The following is a 17,330-nucleotide window of genomic DNA, read 5'->3' as shown; positions in this document are numbered from 1 at the left end:
GCCGGTATCAGCAGGAACCAAAGGGAGTTTCTAGAAAGGAAAGTTACTGTGTCTGAGATGGCAGACTCCCTGGAAGGAGCTAGCAGGAGATTGGGTTTGGCGGAGGAAGAGATCGGTGAACTGGAAGACGTAACCGTGGAAACTAGTCATCTAAAGCAAAGAGAGGGAAATAGATGGAAAATGTAAAGAGAAGCTCAGTGATCGGTGGGTCTAGATCTGTCTGTGTGTCCCTCTAGGTTGGGAGGGGGGCACCCAGCAGATGGGAGAAGGCTGAAAAAAATTTGAAGAAATAAAGGCTGAAAAACGTCCAAATTTGGTGAAAGCTATAAACACGTGCTTCCAAGAATCTCGCTGAACTGCAGCAGATAAAACAGCAAAACATGGCCAAGTCCATCACCGTCAACTTTCTGAGAAACAGCAGTGAGAAGCAAATCTTAAAACCAGCAGGAGGAAAACACATCAGGTACAACGGAATAAAAGGCCAACTGCAGACCCGCCCCTGACACTACGTCGCCCGAGACAGCCAGGCAGCACCTTTAAAGACCAGAAGGAAAACATCAGACAGTTCTGTACCAAGCCTCCGACCCACCCCCACAAAAGTACCTTTCAAAGATGAAGGCCAGACGGGTAAAAGGTACAGCGTTTTTTTTGGGGGGGGAGGTGATGAAGAGGTCCCCAAATCGATTGTGGGCACGGTCGCGCAACGCCGAACACATTGACGACCGTTGAGTGGGATGCGAGTGTCAGCGTGTACGTGAATGAAAGCGTCAGTAAAGCTGCCACACGAAAGTGAAGGCGAAGTGGGGACTTTGTAGATGCGCGAGAGCCCGGAGCGGCCCTGGCTGGCAGCCCTGCACCTACAGCGGCGTTGAAGGAAACTCGCACGCTGGACAAAGACGTCACAGGACACCGAGGAGACGCAAGAGCAAGCCATCAGCGGGTGGATCTGACGAAGGCCTCGCGTCCAAAATATATAAAGATCCTGCAAGTCAACACTAAGGAGACAAAAACAAACTTTATTAAAAATGGGCAAAAGAGTTGAACAGCTGCCCACAGAGAAACAGACATGAATGAGCAAGAAACTCACAAAACGAGCTGAGCCTCACCAGTCATCAGGGGCGAGCTCCGGGCCCCCGTCCACAGGCCGCCTGGCCTCAGTTCACCGGCCAGCGGCCAGCTTGTCCACCCCGCAGTCGCCAAAGGGGAAGTCCTCGGGCTGCAGGGGGTGGGCCGGCTCCCCGCTGCCCCTCAGCCAGCCCGGCCCAAGGCTGGGACCAGGGATGGTGAGGGAGGCTCTTGCTTTGGATGCAGAATTGAAGGAGGTGCCCAAAAGCTCAGTAATGAAGCTAAAATATACTTTAATGTGATATTGAAATGAATGCAAAACATCCATGATGAGAAAAGGCCAAACTTCCCAATAAAGATGCAGTTCACAGGACAGCGCCCTGGGGTCTGCAGGCACGATTTTTGCTGCATCGCCGCCGTGGAGGTCCAGGCAGGGGATTGTGGAGCTTAGGAGCCGGCAGGTCTTGGTGTGACGCTGGTTCTGACACACGTCGGCTGTGTGTCCTTGGAAAGCTCGAGTAACCTCTCTGAACTTTGGTCTTCTCACCTACAGAGGGAAAATGAAGTGGTTACCAGCTTGGACAGGCGTCCTAAAGTTATGAAAGGGACCCTTAGGGCAGGTGTCTGTTGTCACTGAGCTGATATGGACAGAGCCCCCCTGGGGGGTCAGAGGCAGAGGGGTCGAAGCAGGGAGGCCAGAGGTTAAGGCTGCCTGGTGTGGTGTTACGGGCCAAGCCCTGGGCTGGCGCTCACTGCTCCTCGCCTGTGGTGCTGTCCTTCCGCCTGCCGGCGTGGGTGAGGAAACTGAGGCTCAGATGTCAGTGACTAGCCTGAGGTCACACAGCGGGGACACGGCAGCCCCTGGACAGAGAGACCCCGAGTCTTCGGCCTGAGGCACCCGTCCGTGAGGTCCCAGGGGAAAGTGATAGTGTGTATCTTGGGTGGGGCCCTCCCTCCCCCAGAGAAGAGCAGCAGATGGTCCTGGCTTGTAATTCGTTGTCTTGTTTCAGGTTGCCTTTCCCACCTGGGGACCGTGTGACCTTCAACGGGAAGGAATGCATGTGCCAGAAGTGCTCCCTGCCCAAGTCCATGGGCAGCAGCGCGCATCTCTCCCAGGGCCTCTGGAGTAAGTGGGTGCTGAGTGGTGTTGCAGTGGAGGGGGGAGGGGGGAATGGGGCTGAGCAGCGGTGGGGGGAGGGCACATAGGAAAGGGAACCAGAACAGAAATGTCTGGTGCACTCGTGCCGCTGAGCCTTTGCCCAGACTGTGTCTGCTGCCCTGTGTCCCACTCCTGCTTCATATCCAACTCCCATCCTGCTTTTGTCCCAGCCCTGGTCTTCCTCCTCCAGGAAGCCCTCCTGGCCTACTTCTCGTCCTCTCCCTCTAGCTCACTGAGCTCCCCACAGTTAACTCCAGGCCATCTGGAAGCCCTGTGGGAGAGCATTAGAAGAGCCTTGAACTCTGGGCTCCTGTGGTCGGGGCTCCACATCCCAGGAGGCTGGCCCGGGTGTATATGCAGTAGGTGCTCAGTACATGGTTTTGTTTTATTTTCTTAAGATTTTAAGAGAGGACAAGGGAGGAAGAACGAGAGGGAGAGAAACATCAATGTTTGGTTGCCTCTTGCGTGCCCCTTGCTGGGGACCTGGCCTGCAGCCCAGGCATGTGCCCTGACTGCGAATCAAACTGCAACCCTTTGGTTTGCAGGCCAGCACTCAATCCACTGAGCCACACCAGCCAGGGCTCAGTACATGCTTCTTGCACGAAGAAGCGGGAGTTTGTTCCTGAAAGCAGGAACGCCAGCTGGAGTGCCACTGGCTTGTGAGGCAGAGTGGGAGCCAGGCAGAAGCAGGCCGACGCTGTCTTTTCCCAGCGTGGGCGGCTCTTTGGGGGCCAAGATGGACTTGGGGACTAGGCAGGGGCCCAGGCGCTCCAGGACCTGCTGCTGCCAGGACCCCGCTGCAGAAGTGGAGTTTTCAGAGCCCACCCTGCTGTGATGTCGCTGTGGCATCATCCCAGGGCTACGCGTCCTGGGGCAGAGGAGGGGATTCCCAGAGCCAGCCCCTTGCACAGGATCGATTTCCTGTCTGGAGTGAGCACCTTCTCCTGCCCCCTCGGTTCCTGTTCATTCACTCACGCACACGGCCGTTCCCCAAGCCGGTCCGCACAGCCGGTGCGGGCCCCGGATCTCGGAGTCGGAGTCTGTTTTTCGGTTGCTTTCCGCAACTGCCATGCACTTGAACGGTGTGATAATTTAGGAGAGCCAGGGCCTGGCCGGCAGTTCTGGGCACAGTTTCTGGTCTTGCTGGGAGACACACCTGCTGCCCAGGCCAAGACCCTCAGCCCCTGGCAGGCGGGGCCTCCAGTGCTCAGCCACGCAGGGATGAACTGTGTGATTTGTTTTCTGCATACTCACACCAGCTGTGGAACAGGGTCCCACAAGCATACCCTGCTGGACTGTCCCCTCTGTTCTCTCCTCGGGGGGGCCCTATAACCACTTTAGGGGTGTCTGGAGACCCAGTGGCGAGGCCCCCCACTCCTCTCGGCCCATGGCGATGACATCTGTGTTCTCGTCTCCCCTCCAGGTTGTGGGGGCTGCGGCATGGAGATAAAAAACGGCCAGTCCCTGGTGGCTCTGGACAAACACTGGCACTTGGGCTGCTTTAAGTGCAAGACCTGCGGGAAGGAGCTGAACGCGGAGTACATCAGCAAGTGAGTGGGGGCCAGGGCGCCGGGAACCGCCAGGTCAGGGGGCTCCTCCTGCGTGCCACAGCCCCCCGCCGCCTCTGCACGTCTCCCATCCGCCATTACACAGGGAACCCTGGCAGGGACTGGTGTGTTTGTCCCCACGGCCGGGTGCCCTCTCCCCCAAGCCTGGCCTCCCTAATGCGGGTCGCAGACCCAGCTCCGTTCCGTTGATGCAAACAGACGTCACGCTGCCATGTTCGACTCTGACGCACCTCCCCGCGCCCGTCCCTGGGGTCACCACCCCGTGGAATTCACCCCCTTGCTGGCACCGGGCTGTCCTTTACGATGCAAAGTAGACGTCAGCTGGTGCCAGCGACAGAGTGAGGGAAACAGGGCTGACCAGTCCCAGTTGTCACAGGTGTGACGTCTCAACCCAATGCTCGGACTCTCCAGTGCAGGCCGTCGGGCAGCTCCCACTGGCCCACAGTGTCCCCAGCACGCAGTTAGGATGCGGTGATGGCTGGTGTGGGGGGCGGGGGCCCTCTGGGAGACCATGGCCCTGCACGAGGGCACCTGGTGTGCCGAGGGTGCGCATTTCAATCCCAAGCTCAGGGAAGAGAGACAGGTGAGCCCCACGGCACAGGCAACAGGACAGTGAAGGGCACGATGCACAGTCTCCTGGGGACAGAGCAGGCTCCAGTGAGGGGTCTCTGGGCAGCTGCCACCAACTGTGGTGCTCACACTGACCTGGGGGGACAGAGCCATCACAGGAACTGATTGACTTAAAAAAAAAATCCTGCGACAAAACTGCATGGGATGAAACACACGTGCATGCCCCACACGCTGGCACCTCCACACACGCCAGCATGCACACACGCCAGCACACACACGTGCACACACGTGCCAGCAAGCACACATGCACACACACAAGTGCATGGCACACTGGGGGAACCCCAGCAGGTCACCAGCTGGCTCTCCCCGGGGACTTGTACTCTGACTGCGGGGAGGACATGCTGGGTCCCTGTGCACTTCCTCTCAGCTGCAGGTGACTTCAGTCACCTCACACCAAGCCGCTCTCAGCAGCGTTCCCTCCTGGCAGGCTGGGTCGGGTTGGGCGTCTCTGGCCCCACGGCCGGGAGCTGTGGCCGCTGTCACAGTGGAGGGAGGGGATGACTCGTAGGCAGCCTGGTGGACAGGCGGCAGAACAAAGTGAACAGCCCAGCCCCCAGGACGCCCCAACGGCTCCATGGCAGCTGGCCCACGCTGCGCTCTGTTACCTAGCAGCCTCCAGACTCCCAGAATTGATGAGGAGGGCGTTGGTGTTGCCGTGGAGACAGTGTCTTTTAACCTCCTGGGTGTGCTGCACATACACCCATTTGTGGGGAAGGACGGGGGCCCTGAGGTCAGCGGCTGCTGGGGCCCGTTTGTATCTCCCTGTCCTGTGAACAAAGGGCTTCCCCCTGTGAGGCTGGGGGCCAGCGGCGGCTACAGCAGGCCCTCCCCTCCCGCAGGCATTCTGTGACCTGGAGGTGGACGGTGACAACACTGGAGCCGCTTTTGAATGAGCTCCTAGCCCGGCCGATGCTGTGCTGGGCGCGGCGCTGGCATCAACTCCCCTTCCATGACCTGCGCCCTGGTGGTGTCCTTGTGGCTCCTTCAGCGGGGGCTCCGTGTGCTAGCGGCTTGCCCACGGCTGCCTGGACACTCAGGAGCAGTGCCCAAAATGATGCCTTGTCCATCAGCGATTTCCCAAGCCACCTCCCGTGCCCGGCGCGGAGTAGGCACTCTGTACACAGGCATGTGGTGGATGGCCCGTCACCGTGTGGCCCCCTGCTCCTCCCTGCACAGGCAAGGCCTCTGCTGCCCCACCTGGGACAGTGAGGTTTCCCCCCAGCTCACCACGCCTGCCACCTGGCATGTGGCACCCCTCAGACACGGTCCCCGGCACGGGCATTGTGGTCACGCGCCCTTTCAGGCTCACGTTTTTCCGGGGCATCCAGAGCCCTTTGGGAAGGAGCTGGCAGCCGCCTGAGTAGTCAGTCAGGCTGTTTCCCACCCTGGATGTGGAATGGGGGGGGGGGGGGGAATGAACCGGAAGGAACAGCCACGTCTGCGGAACCATCATTTGTTTAGTTCCCAGACGCGGCTTTTACTCCCTCGGCTCAGCCTCTGGAGGTGCCAGCAGCCCCTCCCTCTGCCACTGGGCACGTGGCCCCAGCTCTGCGTTCCTCAGTTTCTCCATCCATGAAATGGGACCATCTGCGTGGTCCCTCGCGGGACTGGTGTGATGGCGGCGAGGCCGTGCTCACGCCTGTAAGCCGCCGAGGAGCACTAAGGGCGGTCCCGTGACTTGCAGGAGGAAGAGGTGGGCTTGTCCCCCTTGGATGGGGCCCCCCTTGCAGGCGAGGGTGGTTGGGTCTTGTGGTGCTGGGGCGACCCTGCCCATCCTGACTGCCTGGCTCGTTGCAGGGACGGGCTGCCATACTGCGAGGCCGACTATCACGCCAAGTTCGGCATCCGCTGTGATGGCTGCGAGAAGTATATCACGGGCCACGTGCTGGAGGTAGGTGCTGCCCCAGTGGGTGCTGGGTTCCACCTGCCCCGTGAGGGTCGACAGGGGCCTCAAGGTGACCGACAGTCTTGTGTGTTGGTGCAAGAATCTGTACCCAGAGCTTTTGCCACCGTGTCCTCCCACCTCTGCCAGGGGACACCTGGGAGTGCGTACACCTCCTCCAGGAAGCCTTCCCAGTGGTCTCGAGCCCCGTGCATGGATAGAGCTGGAGAGGTGGGAAGGGCGCAAGGTCCTAGGTGCAGCCCTTGGGATCCAGGTGGGGTGTCTGAGGCCTGGAGGATGTAGCCTGAGCTCAGGAGGCAGGACTGTGGCCCCGCGGGAGGAGACAGGTGGACACCCCACAGAGAACTTCTCCACAGAGAGCACACAGAGCACTTCTGGGGTGGGTTCTCCTGGATGCTGCCTGTGTGGTGGTGATGTGGGCATCTCCCCTGTGAAAATAGCATGTGTCACACACTTTCCCACGTCTGTTCAGTAAGATACACATCCTGGGATGTCTGGGACTGAGCCCCGCCCACCCCCCCACCCCTCATGCTCCCCCTCCCTCTGTAACCCCCTCTCCACTCCCCGTTGGGGAAGGTGGATGGATGGACCGTCCAGGGCCTGCCCATGGTCCCTGGGGGAGGGCACAGGTGACCAGAGGACTCAGGGAAGGGCTGAGCCCTGAGAGGGAAGGGGCCCTGGCCCAGACAAGGTCCCAAAAGCAGCCTCTGGGGGCAGGGACAGGTCGGCGCCACAGAGGATGGAGGAGCTCCTGCTGCAGTGAGTGACAGCGAGGTGAGAGTCCTGCGTCACTGCATCTCTCATCTCCCCGGAGACTGAGTCACAGCGCTGCGGGCGCCGAGTCCCTGCACTGCCACAGGGGCCCGAGGCTCCTCGCGGCCTTCCAGAAGGGCGGTTTCACTCCTGTCAACAGGGTGTGCCATCCCACCTCCCACTGGGAGTGTAGCCTTTATGGAATCCTCAGCCAGTTTGGCGGGTGACAGGCTGGGGCCTCGCTGTCCCACCAGAAGACGGCAGTTTAACTTGTCTCTTCCCACCCCCGTGAGCCTTGGTCCTTTCTGTCTCTCTTAGCTGATCGTAGCTGCAGTATCTCGGTTACATTTCATAACCTTTGCCCGTGTGTACGCTGGGGTCTCCACGCTTTTCTGTCTGACTCCTGCGAGCCGTCACGTGACAAGAGTGCTGCCGCTTTGTCCTGTGCGTTCCTGGGGCACAGTCACACCTGACGTTTACGCCCACAGCCTCTGAATGTGGGGGACTGATGGGGGCATCCTCTCCTGGCTCCTGCTGCCACACCTCACCGGGCCACCCCTCTCCCCAGGGGCCCCTCACCTCTCTCCTCACCCAGCCCTGGCCCTGCCCAGCCCTGCACCAGCGCCCAGCGCTACAGACGACCCCGGCAGGGCCCCGCCTGCCCCACTGCACCCCAGGGCAAACTGTTTCTCTCTGCTCCCCAAAACGCCCTTCCAGACCTTGCACTCTCTCCCGGGAGGCTCCCCTCCCGCACAGGGACCTTGTCTTCCACTGACAGGGAGAAGGGGCCATGTGCCATTCAGGACCGTCCTCCTGGGCTCACGCTCTGTGAGCTACCCATCGCTGCCCTGCCCTCTCCTGCCCTTTCTGCCAAAGGTACCACCCTCCTTCCCTTGGGTCCCACCTGTGCTCAGGCCCCTGCCATCTCCTCCCTTCCCTTGGGCACACCTCCCCTCTCAAAGGCAAAATCCCACAACCTCAAAGGAAGTCCCCTCCTCCCTTCGGAGCCCAGTGCCCCACGCAGCGGCTGTCCGCTGGCCTCCCTGCCTGTCGGCTTGCCCCCTGGGGTCTGCCGTCTGGTGGGCTAGCGGGGCAGCACCAGATTCCGGGAAGACCCGCCCCCCCTTTCCCGTACACACACCGTCTGTGGTCCCCCACCCTGCGCCCCCTCCCGGAGTGAGCAGTGCCATCTCCTGCCACGCGCCTGGCACCTGGCTGGACTGCGCCCACAGGGAGGGCCCCTGGGGGGCCATGGGCCATGCCCAAGCAGATGGCCAGACTCGAAGCCGGGCTGCCCAGGCCCCTGGTGCCCATTCCCCGCCCCCACCACTCAGCCTCTCCCAGTGCAGGGACCTTGTTCCCATGTCTGTCTGAGCCCTAAGCTTCACGCCACGTTGTGATACCACCGGCAGCCCTAGTGGGGCGCCTGTTGGGCTCAGGTGGGCTGAGCTCCTGGCCCGGCTGGGCTTCCTGACAGCCGTGGGCAGTGGCCCCTGCACCCTGAGAGCGGGCAGACCTGACCAAGCCCTGCTGCCTGCCCTGCCCCTCGCAGCCTGAGCAGGTGCCGCACTTGTCACCTGTAACCTCCTCAGAGACTCAAGGGACGTCACCTGTGAACTGCCCCCAGCTCAGAGCTGGCCCGGTGGTAACCGATGGGGGTGCGGTCAGCAGGCCTCCCCTCGGTGGATCAGGAAGGTGGGGAGTAAGGTGGCCTGTCTGCAGAGTTAGCATCCCTGGTATTTAATGCTGGGCCAAACACAGAGTTGGGAGGCCGGTGCCTGGGATGGGGGGCCTCTGGGGCCGCCTTCATTGTGAGGAGCTGAGAAAAACAGGCCTGGGTTTTTCCTCCCAGTCCGTCCGCAGTGGGGGGTGCAGGGCCTCCGGGGGAAGATCGATGCTTTCGTTTTCTCCTCTGCCGGGAGCTGGGGCTGGCTGAGTCGGCGGGCTCCACACAGCTCTGAGATCCTCCTCAGCGGCGTGAGGCGAGGCGGCAGCCGAGGGCGGGCAGAGACAAGCCCGGCTGTACAGAAGGGGAGCAGCCGCCACGGCGTCTCCTCCAAAGCCCGGCCCAGACTGTGCCGGCGCCCGGCTGGGCGGGCAGGGGACTCTGGGGGACAGCAGGTGGGCGGTGGCAGGATCTGAAGAGGAGGCGAAGGATCCAGACCCCTCACGGTCTCACTGCCTGTCCAGCCGGCCTGTCCCGGGAGAGGGCCCCGGAGAGGGACCGTGGGACTGGCCAGTGGGACTGGGTTCTGGTACCAGGACCCCGTGCAGGTAGGAAGCCTGGCCAGTCACTTCCGAGGGCTGGTGCGGGGGGCACAGTCTCCATGCTGGGCTGCAGGTGGGTGGGCTGGTGGGGAGCAGGGACAGACCAGCCAGGTGTGAGAACCCCAGGCCCCTGTTGCTCTCCCTCAACCCCCTTATTTTGCCTGTAAGATGCTGCTTGTTGCCAAGAGCTTTTTTCTGTGGAGCTGGCGTGGGACAGCAGCCCAGGCACTGTCGCCGCTGCCAGCAGGGGCCCACAGTCCAGGCCGCTCTTGGCTGCGTGTGGCAGGTGGAGTGCCATCCTACTGCTGGGCGCCCGCAGCGCCCGCCCGCCCCCCGCCTGCCGGCTGTGAAGTGTGCATCGGTGCTGCTGGGCACTCCCTCCCCCCCTCCGTCTCTCTGAAGCCTGGGGCCTCCTGCACTGTGTGGGTCCTGTGCCCTGCACGCCTCGGGCACCTGTCATGATGAGCCTGCTCCAGGCTTGGCACAGGTGGAGGAAGGGGCCTTAGGGATCCTGTGGGTGCTGGGCGGCTGACGGCTCCACCTGGGAGCACGGTACGCCCCTGGGGCAGCCCAGCGAGAGAGCTGCTGACCCCGGGGGGAGCTGCCCCGTGGAGAGAGCTGGAGGTGGCTGGTGAGCTGTCAGGGATTGCAGTGCAGCCAGACCACCTGGACCTGGACCTGTGTTTGACGGGGGGGAGGAGGTGCCGAGTGTGGGGGAGTCCCGGCTCAGGCCTTGCCGGCACCTGGCCACGCGCCTACATCCTTGTGGGTGCTGCTGTCAGTGGTATGAGCTGCAAGGCACCCCTGCGCAGGTGGAGGGGGCGGCGGGAGCATGGCTGCTCCTGGCTCAGCCCCGCCCTCCTCAGCTCAGGAGGTGCTGCTGACAGAGCCCCACCTGCCTCCTGCTGCCTTGCTGTCCCCATGGTAACGAGAAGACAGGTACCTCTGGGACCACTAAATCCGTTCTCCTTCCTTCTCTCCTGGGTTCCCTTCCTTCCTTCTCTCCTTCCTTCCTTCCTTTCTTTTTTCCTTCCTTCCTTCCTTCTTTCCTTCCCTCCTTCCTTTTTTCCTTTATCCCTTCCTCCTGGCTCTCCCTCCTTCTTCCTTCCCTCTTCCCTTCTTCCTCTCTTCCTTCCTCAGTCTACCACTCACCTTACAGATCCTTCCTGAACACTCATGGTGTCCCTCCCCGGGCTGGGGGGCTGCCTCCATGGAGACAGCGGTGATGTGGCCCCCTGCGGCCCTGAGGGCCCCCGGGGAAAGGGGGCCGCCCCGCCGACCCCCGCCCGGGTCAGGCACCCACTGAACGTCGTTGGTTCGTTGGCTCCCTTCCTTCGGTACTTTCCACTGACCTGCACGGGCAGGTGGACTTTTGTCATTGGAAGAAAATAAACCACACATTCCAAACAAACAGAAGGACACAGAAGTCAACGTCCCAAGGCCTCAACTTCTTTGCTTTAAAAAAAAATTAATGGGTTTATTTAAAGACCACACTCAGGAGGAGTACTTGTTGATCGTAGAATAAACCAAAAAATCACCCATGATGAATGCCGTCCCCCAGGCGAACCCTGTCGGTGTTTAGAAGTCACACAGAGACACACACAACACACCCGGGGAGGGCTCAGAAGGGAGGCACGGCCAGCCCTCGGGGTGGAGGAAGGCAAGGGGGACGAGTCTCGGGTGTGCGGGGCACACCACAGCCAAGGGCAGTCCCTCTGGACGCCTCACAGCCCCGTGGGGACACGGCTGCTGTCCTCTCTGGATCCCAGAGGTGGGCCCTGTGTGTGCCGGCCTGCCCTGCATGTCCCCGTGCCCAGGGCCCCCCTTCTGACTCCCACCTGCCGGGGAGAGTGCTTGCCTGTCCCCCTGGGGCCTGCGTGCCTGCCTTCCTTGCTGTCTCCTGGAGGGTGACAGCCACTTACCAGAAGGCACGAGGAGCTTTTTCAAGCCACACCCTACAGACCTCATGGGCGTTCCTCACCTTTTAAAGCCTGAGCCCTCTGGAGCTCCAGCTGGGGGCCAGCGGCTGCCCTGGCAACACCTCGGGGAGGGTGCTTGGGGTCCTTTGTGGACAGGCCTTGGGAGGGCCAGGCCCTGAGGGAGCTGGCGTGCCCATGTTCATGGGACGTGGGACACGCCGGTCACCGTGGCCACTGTGAGGGGGGACGGGAGTGGCAGTGGGGATTGACCAAAGGGGTGAGGATACTTTCATTTTGGACTCTATGGCCTGTCTTAGTCGGCGTGGTCTGCTGCCACAAACACCGTAGGCTGCGTGGCTTTTCTCACGGTTCTGTGGAGGCTGGCTGTCCATGGTCACGTGCTGGTGCCTGCGGTTCCTGGTGTGTCCCCGCATGGCCGAGAGTGGGCACGGTGTCTCGTAAGGACAGTAACGTCGTCCTGAGACGTTGTGGGGCCCCAGGGGTCAGGACTGTGTTCCTTTTCCCGGCTAACATTCCACGGCACGGGTGGACCGTATCTTTATTGCTCACCCACGGATGGGAACGTGGGTGGATGCCACTCCGTGGCGACAGAGAGTGGCGCTGCTGTGAACGGGCGTGCACCAGTCTCCTGTGGGCCTGTGTCTTCGTTCCTCTCGTTCTGTCCCCTTCACTTAGGCATCTCGCGTGGGATCACTGGGTCGCGCAGTGCACAGCTCTGTGCTTCCGAGGCCCCCAGGACAAACTGCTTTCCACAGCATGGCGCCGTGCGGCATTCTGCCAGCCAGCCAGGCCCCCGTTTCCTTACAGACCCGCCAACACGTGTGTCACCGATTGGTTTCGTTTGGTTTGGTCACCACCCTCGTGGTGGTGAAGTGGCCCCTCTTCGGGCTGAGATTTACATTTCCTTCGCGGCACTGATGTTTGAACCCATTGGATGTGCTTCTTGGCCGTGGGGTGTCTTCTGTGGAAATGTCTGTCTCAGTCCTTCGCCCAGTTTTTCCAGCTGGACTGTGTCGTTTTGTTCTTGGGCTATGAGAATTCTTTGCATATTCCGAATACTGAGCCCTTATCTGCTCTAAGATATGGGTTTTGAACTGGGTGAAGATGGAGCCTGCTCTTCAGTGTCTGGCTTCTGTGCCAAACCCGTCTGGATTCGTCTGCCTGACACACGGGGCCCCTTGGGCCTGGTTTGCACCGAGGGCACCATGGGGAAAGGAAGGAAAGTGAGGTGTGTATGAGGCACTTTTACCCCGTGACTTCCTTATTCAGGAAAGTGACCCTTGTTCACGCAGGTCAGGAAGGGGTGATTAGGCCACAGCCCATTTTAGGGCATCGTGAGCCGTGAGCTGTGGGGATTAGCTCCAGGGTTAGAAACAGGCCGCAGGGCCCCTCTCCTGCCTGACTGTGGGTTTAAGAAATAGTGTCTATACAGTCACTCTGAACACAGTATTTGGGGCTGATTTGGGGTTTTTGTTGGCACCATGTAGAACTAAGCCAAACCAGCGAATGCAATTAGTTTAGGTTATTTCAGTAATCATATTTTAATCTAATTTAATGGGTTTTAAGAATTATAAAAGTAATAAATGCTAATTGAGAAAATCGAGCAGTACAAAGCTACATGAGAAAATTGTTAACCGTTTTTCACCTCACCTCTCCAGTCCCTCCACCTGGGAAAGAATTTAGCCTCGTCCCCACCTCCGTCCCACCGCCCCACCCCCCTGCCTCCCAGCCCAGGCCCCCAGTGGGCAGACCCAGCTTTCCCACACAGCACCCTGAGGCACTGCAGGATCCCGGCCCTGGGCCCCCTGCCAAGCGGCAATCCCCCCGCCACCCCCCGGTGCTCCCCCACACCTCCGCGGACCAGGCATGCTCTGTCCTTGCAGGCGGGGGAGAAGCACTACCACCCCTCGTGCGCACTGTGTGCCCGGTGCGGCCGGACGTTCGCCGAAGGCGAGGAGATGTATCTGCAAGGTAAGAAGGAAGCCGCCGCTCTGCCGGCTGGGGCAAGACAGGAACGCCTCCTGGGCCTGTTCCCTGAGCTGGGTGTGAACTGGCGGGTCGGGGCGGTTCTCTGACCAGTTAGGAAGGCCCACAGGAAGCGGGCAGCTGGGGGGACAGGGCCTGAGCAGGCTTTCCTGAGCAGGCATGGCGGGGGCAGTGGGCGGTAGCGGGACAGGGTGATGGTGGGAGGCAGAGCCCAGGGACCGGGTGATGACCTGCATGTGGGGAGGGGGACCGCATGGTGCTCGGACCCTGCCGGAGAGGCCCCGGGGGGATGGCTGACGTAGGGACCCACTGCCTTGGCCGAAGCCCCTTCTCAGTGATGTCTCTGTCTCTAGTGACCAGGGCAGCAGAGCCAGGCAGGCGGGGGCCACATGGTCCCCAGCAGGCGGCTGTTTAATGACATCACACAGCACCGTCTTGGGGCTGTGTGCCAGACAGGCCTCCCTTTCTGAGGCCGAATCTCGCAGGGTGATGTCAGTGCAATGGCCCCGTCCCCAGTGTCCCCTTTTGTTCCTTGAGTCTCTGCTGCAGAGCCCATGAAAGGAGCTCCATGCACCCCAGCAGTGCTGGGATGGTGGGCGGGGAGGGCGTCCCAGCCCGAGGCACCTGCCCCCACTGTGAATGGTGCTGTCAGGGCCTCCTGATGCCAAGCACGGCAGTGTGGGGACGGCGGCATGGGGACACGAGCTCGCCATCACAGGGGACCCGGTCTCAGGGGACAAAGACGCTATTTATGGAGGTCCTGCTGTGACTTTCTGTGGGGTGCCACAGCCCATTCTGTCCCCTCCAGCCTCGGGTTTCCTGGTCAGTTAGCTGAGGGGTCTGGCCAGGTCGGGGTTTTTGAGCTCCGAGCCATGGACCACAGGAGTCCCAGGGCCTGGCCTCTCTGGGGCTCTGATCCCTCCCTGCCTGGGCACCCCGAGCCCTTCTGCCTGAGCTGCCTGGATGTGGGGGCTCCATTCTGGTGGTATTTGACATGGGACTCTTGTGTAGTAAAGCTCTGAGGACCGGGTCCCCGTGAGTCCCATGGCTTTCGAGGATGATGAGATGGGCACCCCCACCCCATGCTGACCACGGGGTGACCTTCCCACCCATAACTTCTCTCCAGTAAACAACGGGCAGGGAGGTCAACTCTCGTAATGATCAGATTAAAATAAAGAGCAGGTGCTATTTCCCCCCCACTGGGTTGACAAAGATTGAAAGGAAGGGCAGGTCTCCAGGTAGTGAGCATTCGAGGAAATGAATGGGCCAATGGCCTGGCTGGTGGGGGGGGGGGGATTGGGAAATTGCCAATATGCACCAGGAGCCTTAAAAATGCCCAGGGAGTCCGCGGAGACCTGTGCCGCCAGTGCCCGCAGAGACAGCAGGGAGGTCAGTTCTCCCCTGCGGGCGCGGCGAGGCGTGGCACAGCCGTGGCGTTCCATTTGTGACGCCCAGGGGAGCGTTCGGGACACTCGAACGCCAAGATCACAGGCATGAAACTGTGTGCGCACCACTCGCTCCCAGTCTGCTAACTGCGCACCTGTGTCCCGGGGGGGCAGCGTGGCAGGAATGGGTGCGAGGAAGAGACGATTTCAGTTTTCTTATTTATGCTTCCTTAGGTTTCTTCAAATGTTTTAAAGATTTTATTTGTTTATTTTTAGAGAGAGGGGAAGGGAGGGAGGCAGAGTGGGAGAGAAACATCAGTGTGTGGTTGCCTCTCACGCGCCCCCTACTGGGGGACCTGGGCCACAACCCAGGCATGTGCCCTGACTGGGAATCGAACTGGTGACCTTTTGGTTCACAGGCCCATGGTTCTCAGGCCAGTGCTCAATCCACTGAGCTACACCAGCCAGGGCGGGTTTCTTTAATTTTTAATAAGGTACATCCATTACCATTGTAATCATAATCCATTTTTTAAGCAAATGTTTTACACACACCCCTTCCTCCCCCCGCCCCTGAAGTCATGGTCTCTCAGGAGCCCTGGGTTGGTGCAGGGACTTGCCAGAGACGGTCAGTAGTAAGGTCATTCACTCACGTGGACTGGGAGGCTTTGATAGCAGGAAAGGGTGTGGCTGCCTCCTTCCACACACACTTTTAAGCCCCTACTGTGTGCCGGGCCCCGTGTAGCTCGTTTGGGGATCTGAGGGTGGGTGAACACTGCCCCTACCTTCACAGCGGGTACGGCACTGGTGGGCCATGAATCAGCCACACAGCCACGGCCAAGAATCTGGCCACTCAGCCACGCTGCCACGACCACGAACCCAGCCACGGCATCCATGCAACCACGGCCATGAACCCAGGCCCAGTGAACCCAGTCCTGGCAGCCATGGCCGCAGGCAGAGGATGTGTGAGCAGAGTGGGGTGCTGTGGGAAGGGGTCAGGCTGAGGTTCAGAAGGCCCCGAGGGGGAACGCAAGTGCTCTGGGCCCCGGGGGATGAGGGGCAGGGGCCTGAAACGGTGGATGGTAAAACGTGGGTGTGCCGTGGCTCACAACCCCCGTGGCCCCACTGAACTGTATGAGGCCCCCCGAGGACCAAGCAGGCCGGGCTGTTCAGGTTGGCAGGTGGGGGAAACCTGGCCCACGGGCAGCTTGGCTTTGAATCAGAAAGAGCACCGGGCCCTGGGCACTTGGTGACTTTGGTGGTGGCTGTCAACGTGGGTGGTGAGGCAGGGCTGGCAGGTGGAGAAACTGAGGCAGGAGAAGGCTCAGAGACCAAGTGACTTGTGGTGGGGTCAATCCCGGGGTCAGGGCCTTGGGCCTGGCCCCCTGTTCTCGGCCCCGCTCCTCACCCCACACCTGAGGTTCCCCCTTCCTGCCTCCCAGCCAAGAGCGAAAAGCCCTGGTCCCCAAGGCTGGTCCCCACCCCAGCAGCATCCCAGCTGTGCCCACGGTTGGTCCCGGCCGCTGCCCCTGACAGGGAGGAACCGGGGCAGGTCACACGGTGGCCCCTTCTCTTCCCTCTGCCTCTAAACTTGAAGCTCCCCAGCTGCCCGTCTTCTGAGAAACCTCGTCTGGCTGCCCTCGGCTGGGCGAGGTGGCCTCCCAGCTTCTGAGGGAGCCCATGCAGCCCTCTGGGGGAGCAGCGAGCTCACAGTGGCGTGTTTGCCCATTAATGTCATGTCCCCCAACGGGTCTGTGGGTCCCCTGGGGTGAGGCCCGAGCCCTGCTTGTCCCGGCCCCACACTGACTCCAGGCGGAGGGCGCCCAGGGGCTCCTCGGAGGTGAGGGACGAGTGGGCACCCACATGTGAGCCGCCGGACCCTCCCCCCGACCCCCAAGGTCCCTGCGTCCTGGCATGGCGCTAACCGCTTCCCTCTTGGGACTCTGCCCCCAGGCTCCTCCATCTGGCACCCGGCATGTCGACAAGCATCCAGAACTGAAGACAAGAACAAGGTGAGTGGAAGTCACTAGTGTGTTCGGCTGTGTTCTTCACTGTCATAGGGTTAAGAAGACACTGACCGGCTTTTGCAGGCTGTGGGGCAGGTGGCGCCGGGGCCTGGGGGCGTGGGGTTCAGGTGTGAACAGGTAGCTCTGAGGGGCGGGGCAGAGTGGGCAGGGGCATCCGGGGCTCCCTGCCCTGGCCTCCGACCGCTTCATTTGTTCAGTGGATACTAAAGGCTGTGTCATTTGGGGACAACTTCGAGGTTAGCAGGTCCCCAAGTGATCTCCACCATTTCGTTCTAGTTCCCAGAACCGTCACTAGAATTATAGACCTGGGATTTGGGCTGAGAGCAGCCCACCCGCCTCCCCCCTCCCACCTGCTGCCACTGCCCCCAAGCCAGACTCGACCCCACTGCCAGGGGACCCTCGCAGCTGAGTGCTGCGTGTCCCTGAGCACAGCACCTGGGACCTGGGGGAAGGCGAGGAAGGGAGACAGAGCCACATGACCGCTGTCCTCCCAACTCCAGGGACTTGGAGGCTGTGGCAGGAAGCTGGTGACTTGCTGGTTTCCTGTGTCGCGGTAACTAATTCCCTGGGAACGTGGAGGCGTGGGAACCGCCCTTGGTTACCCTGCAGAGCTGGGACCAGAAGTGTGACCTGGCGGCGGGGCTGAGGC

At 61.1% G+C, this 17,330-nt stretch overlaps 1 protein-coding gene across 21 annotated transcripts in view; it reads left to right on the top strand.

Moving 5' to 3' along the window:
* ABLIM2 (actin binding LIM protein family member 2) overlaps positions 1-17,330 on the top strand; it is a 100,067-nt gene that overhangs the window by 40,475 nt on the left and 42,262 nt on the right. For all 21 annotated transcript variants that reach the window (XR_011651146.1, XR_011651145.1, XR_008426694.2 and 18 more), the window contains exons 4-8: positions 2,076-2,191; positions 3,648-3,774; positions 6,220-6,313; positions 13,170-13,257; positions 16,608-16,666. Coding sequence is in view for 3 of the 21 variants with exons in the window: in XM_045182873.3 (XP_045038808.2) it covers positions 2,076-2,191; positions 3,648-3,774; positions 6,220-6,313; positions 13,170-13,257; positions 16,608-16,666 (484 nt within the window). In the remaining 18 variants the exon portion in view is untranslated. The remainder of the gene's footprint in view (positions 1-2,075; positions 2,192-3,647; positions 3,775-6,219; positions 6,314-13,169; positions 13,258-16,607; positions 16,667-17,330) is intronic.

Source organism: Desmodus rotundus, chromosome 4 (assembly GCF_022682495.2).
Source record: "Desmodus rotundus isolate HL8 chromosome 4, HLdesRot8A.1, whole genome shotgun sequence".
In the NCBI taxonomy this organism is placed as follows: Eukaryota; Metazoa; Chordata; class Mammalia; order Chiroptera; family Phyllostomidae; genus Desmodus; species Desmodus rotundus.
The sequence above is the reverse complement of the archived record's forward strand: the minus strand, read 5'-3'. Positions and strand labels throughout refer to the sequence as shown.